General features: G+C 51.6%; 1 protein-coding gene across 19 annotated transcripts in view; it reads left to right on the top strand.

The window, feature by feature from the left end:
- Positions 1-5,185, top strand: part of EXTL3 (exostosin like glycosyltransferase 3) — a 134,205-nt gene that overhangs the window by 127,909 nt on the left and 1,111 nt on the right. For all 19 annotated transcript variants that reach the window (XM_035895422.1, XM_035895424.1, XM_035895427.1 and 16 more), the window contains 2 exons: positions 2,775-2,919; positions 3,890-4,018. In XM_035895422.1, the coding sequence (XP_035751315.1) occupies positions 2,775-2,919; positions 3,890-4,018 (274 nt within the window). The remainder of the gene's footprint in view (positions 1-2,774; positions 2,920-3,889; positions 4,019-5,185) is intronic.

Genomic DNA, 5,185 nt, shown 5'->3' on the forward strand with positions numbered 1-5,185 from the left:
CCCGCCGGGCCAGGAGCGGGGGCTGGATTGCTAATCCGAGAGCACCCAGCAGCTGGCTGGGGGGTGGGAGACCGGGACCAGCTCTCCGCTCTCACCGAAACGTGTCGGCTCATGTTTGGGAGGAAGATTAGAAGGAACAAAACGCCTGGAAACCCAACAAGCTCTCGCTGAAAGATGAGAAATGAGGTGTTAAAGTGGTTAAAGAAGGGGAGGAGGCGTCAGGGCTCCTGGCTTCCCTTCCATGCCCCGTTTCGGGCTCTTTATCTGAATTTGGCCGTTTTCTCCCCCTCTTTGGTCTCCGTTTACCTTCGCTTTGCCACAGCGCCTGGCTGAGGCTTTACTGCTTAGCCCTGAAGAGCATCAAATGAAAACTGTAAGTGCTGTGTATTATTCTCACTCATATCCCTGCTTACAAACACCTCGTTCCCACAAAGCCTCCCTGTGTTAATGCGTTCAGGCGGGGAAGAGACGGTGTCTCGGCGATTGAGTGAGCCTCTGCCCATAACAACTGTGTTGTGTCAGAACTTTGCTTTTGGGCTGTAATTCTTAGGGCCAAAAGCCTCTTCTTGCTCCAGTTGCTGCTCAGGAGCGAGCTGGAGGTGGGCAAGCAAAGCAAACCTTTGCCTGAAGCAAACCTTTCTGAGGAGCAAACCCAAAACGATTCTCTGGAGAAATCCTTATTTTTCTGGCTGAGCTGGGAAGGAAAAAATGTCACGTTCATAGGAAAGCGAGACGTGGGAGAAGTGAAAGGGAATGAGTAGTTTCGACTCCGGCTTTTCAAAACAATCACATTGGATTGACAGAAACCGCAGCAAACAAGTGCTTGCTGGGAGGATGGTGCCAGGGAAGCTGCTGGCGGTGTTAATTACTTGGTTTTCATTACCAAGTTGTATCGGAGTTTCATTAATTTGAGTAGAGGATAGAACAATAAACACATCTTTGCTCCTGGCTGTGTCAGTAAGTGTAGTGAAAGCTCAGGGCTCTCGGAAACTCGGTCTCTTCAGCAGCCTGCGATTGCCCTGCAGCCATCGCTTCTGAAGCTCTCTGCAGGAATGGGGCCTGTGGGAGGAACTCGCACCCACACGAGGGAAAAAAAACAGAAAGGCCACTTTCTGCCCTATTTTGTGCCTGTGAGGAAGGGAAAACCCTTCCATGTCCAACAGGCTCCCTCCTGGGGCTTGTTTCTTGTAGTCCAGAGTCACCGCGTTTGGAGATGCAGCTTGCACACTTAACCGCTGGTGAGATGGGATCGGATGATCCCAAGAAAGCCGGCACCCCTGCCAGTGGAAGCTGGATTTATTTCCCAGGTTAGGCATTAGGTACTGACATTTTTCTTAATTATTCCTGCCAGTGTTGCAGCTATTCTGTGGGATTTCTCTCGAGGAGAGTGAGCTCCAGATGAGAGCAGAATATTAAGTAAGCCCACGCTCTCTCATGTGAACCTCAGGATTTGATTCCCTACGGCTCGGTTGTGAGCGTGTGTCAGGGTGAAGGATGCACTTATGGCCCCCATGGTTTCTCCCATATGGACAGAGCCTGGGAAGTTGCCGGGTGCTGTTTTGGCATGGGCTGGTTTGGCACTCCAGATCTTCCATCTGGAGACACCAGGGTCTTCAGCATCTCAGCAGCTTTCCTAAAGGGAGCTTGATGTTATCTCAACTTTACAGAGGAGGAAACTGAGCTTCTGGGACGTGGCAAGTCCCAGAGATTTGGGGGGAAGAGGCCAGGAGATGCTGGGTTCCTCCCAGGCCAAGCCCTGGCTGCTCTGGACTTTTTGTAGAGGGAAATGAGAGAGAAGCAATGCTGGCTTATGTGTTGTGCAGTGATGTCCCTATATGGGAAGCTGGTGGCAAATGGAAGAGTTTCCCATCTCGCTGGCTTTTGCTGCCTCTTTCTCTGCCTGTACCATCCAAGGTCTTAACTTTCCCATTCTCTGTGTAATTCAGTAAGTAATTTTGGGCCACTGGGTTTTTTGTTAGTTTTCTTTTAAACCATACAGCCCTTATGAGTTAGAAAATCCCTAATTTATGAGTTAGGAGCACTTCCCCTGTGAATAAGCAACTCAGATGTGCCTCTAGGAGAGGACCAAGGTGAGAAGCTCAGCTCTGTAGCAAGCAACGTTGGTCTGTGCTCATAGCCTGTGCTTGGGAGAGTTGGCTGAGAGATGCTTCAGGTCACATCTAACAGCTTTTAACCTTTAACAAGAGAAGGTCAACAAATTCTGCGTGTCCATTAAAACCGAGATTTCTGTGTTCAGCCCTTTCCTGCGCTACCGTAGGAAGGAAATTGGAGTTACCTCGGGCAGAGACCTTGTTCACATGTCACAGTGACAAGGTTCTTCCTACCAACAGCAGAGCTTCGGTGCTGTGGAGGTGGGCGAGCTTGTACTCAACAGCCTACGTGAAAAGCCATCTTTCGCATGTTGGAATTTTCTGTATTTTTATTAAAAGAAACTAAATGGACTTTAAAGCAAGGTAATTGCACCTTTTAACAGTGTTTACCCTTTTTGCCCAAACTACAATGTATCACAGAATCACGGAATGTTTTGGGTTGGAAGGGACCCCTAGAGGTCATCTATGTTGGTTGTTTTTTGGATGAGCAGTTGCCAAACTTTTTTATGTATAGGCACCTCCATCACTTGCAACCCCACCTGAGAGCTGGTCCCTTGGCATCGAGGGCACAGTCCTGTGTGTAGTGGTTCTCAGCCAGAGCCGTACTTATCTCCAGAGAGGCTCCTCGGGTTTGTGTCTGACTGAAAGGCTTTGTGTTTGCAGTGTCTGGAGAGAGGCAAGGGACCGCATCGTTGGCTTCCCGGGGCGCTACCACGCATGGGACATCCCCCATCAGTCCTGGCTCTACAACTCCAACTACTCTTGCGAGCTCTCTATGGTGCTCACTGGTGCTGCCTTCTTCCATAAGGTGAGATATTGTGCCTGCAAAGCCCTGAGCTTTCCCTTCTTTCTCAGAGTAACCAGAGTCTGTGGGGTGGGTTGTTTTTTTTTTAAAGAATAAATTTTGGAGCTCACCACTCCTTTTCCCTCGCTTCCTCCAAACTGAAACACAGCCAGCAACAGGTCTGTGTCCCAGCGAATGGTCTCCTTGAGGAGCAGCATAGGTTTGTGCCACATGAGAAGCACCACGGTGCAGAAGCAGGCGGATGGAGTGCGGGGCCGAGTGCGTTTCAGCGATGCTCTTGGTCATGGCGAGGGTGAGGCCGGCCACAGGATTGCCTGCCCTGCCTTTTTACTGTAGCATCTTTAATCTTACAGACTCAAAAGTGTCACAAGGGGTTACATTTGCAGGGAAGTCATGAGTTTCTGCAGCTGCGTGCTGGCACGGGCTGGCTGGTAGATGTGGGAGGTGGCTGGTTTATGCTGGAAGGGAGCAGTGCAGAAAGTGGCTCCGTGATGTGTGCTTGTCTGTACGGGAGAGGCAACAGCATGCGAACCGACCTTGGGAAAAGGATGGGATGCTTTCCCGAGGGGACTGTCCTGAGCTGTTGTGTTGCAGTGGGAAGGTGACCCACCAGCTACTGCTGCCGTGCTACTGCAGCAGCAAAGACAGCAAGATCCGAGGGGGCTGAAACCATCATTTCTCGATTTGTGAGGTTACAGGACCCTCAGGATTCAGCCAGGGTGGTGGCTCTGGGGTAGATTTGCTGCTGCTCTGGCTACAGCAGATCTCCTGGGTGCAGGATTAACTCCATTATTTGGAGTCTTTCCATTGGCATCCTTGAGCTCCGAGTCAGCCATATCCCAGCGAGTGTTCTTGCTACTCACCTGCAGTGCCACGACTGCTCCAGGTCTGGTGCAGATGGCACCAGCGATGGGTGGGCACTTGCTGCTTTGGGACCACCTTGAGCAACGCTGTGCCCTTTTATCCTTTCCAGTACTACGCCTACCTGTACTCCTACGTGATGCCGCAAGCCATCCGCGACATGGTGGATGAATACATCAACTGCGAGGACATCGCCATGAACTTCCTGGTCTCTCACCTGACACGAAAACCTCCCATAAAGGTAAAGCACCGGGCAGAAGCTTGTACTGGGCTTTGCATTTCTGGAGAAACAGTGGTTTGGTCGATGTCTTTGAAGGGCAAGCGGCGTGTTAGGAGGCTGCTCAGAAGCTGTGCAGCATGCGCTGCCCTTACCAAAATCTGGCTGCCTCGCATCTCTGAAGCACTGTGCTGTGAGCACAATGTGCTCGAAGCTGTCAGCACATCCCCTCTCCGGCCTCAAGGAGATGTAGTGTGTGTTCAAAAGGGTGTGAAAAATCAGTACAGTCCTTAGGAGCAGCCAAATCCCTGCCATGGCAAGCGGATGAATTGGGGTTTGACTTAAGCTGTAGCTCAGACAGGAGGGTTTCCTGGCTCAGGAAAGGCCCTTCTAGGCAGCTGATCCCAAAAAGACAAATTTCCTTCTTTCCATAACATACAGCACAAGTGGGAATGATTTCCTTGCTGATTTTTGTGTAGCTTTCCAGAGACAGTTATGCTCATCTGCGTGCAGAGGGCTGTTGGTTCAAACACTGCAGCCCAGCTAAAATTTCCCTGCCCTGTGATAACAAATGAATGTGACAATTTTGAGCAGAATTTCGGATGCAGATCATTCTGCTCTTTATCGCTGCTGGCAAACTGCTCTTTACAGCCCTGCATATGTCTCACCGTTGCAGGCCAGCTGCCTTGGAGATGGGTCTTGGCCATAAATATGATGGGTGGGTTTTTCTGTGTGGTGTTCTTCCCATCTGGAGCTACTGTGAAGTGGAGGTTTTGGAGTTTGGTGCAGCTGAGAGCAGAATCAGACCAAAACCAAAGGGCACAGCAATGGGATGTCTGATTCAAGACAGACAAGGAGGCCCTTTAGTCAACGGGTGGCCCCTCAGCACCTCCTGAGAACTGGAACCCCCTTCGAAGATCTTATTCTGGGTGCCTAAAACAAGAGCTGCCCCAAACTGCTAATTCTTCTGTAGCATATGTGGCCAGCAGGGTGAGGGAGGGGATTCTGCCCCTCTGCTCCGCTCAGCCCCCCCTGGAGCCCTGCGTCCAGCTCGGGGGTCCCCAGCCCAGGACAGACAGGGACCTGCTGGAGCGGGGCCAGAGGAGGCCACGGAGATGGTCCCAGGGCTGGAGCCCCTCTGCCATGGAGAGAGGCTGGGGGGGGGGGGGGGGGGTGGGCCGGGGGAGGGGG

The sequence above is a fragment of the Egretta garzetta genome, unplaced genomic scaffold (genome assembly GCF_000687185.1).
Source record: "Egretta garzetta isolate BGI_Z169 unplaced genomic scaffold, ASM68718v1 scaffold325, whole genome shotgun sequence".
In the NCBI taxonomy this organism is placed as follows: Eukaryota; Metazoa; Chordata; class Aves; order Pelecaniformes; family Ardeidae; genus Egretta; species Egretta garzetta.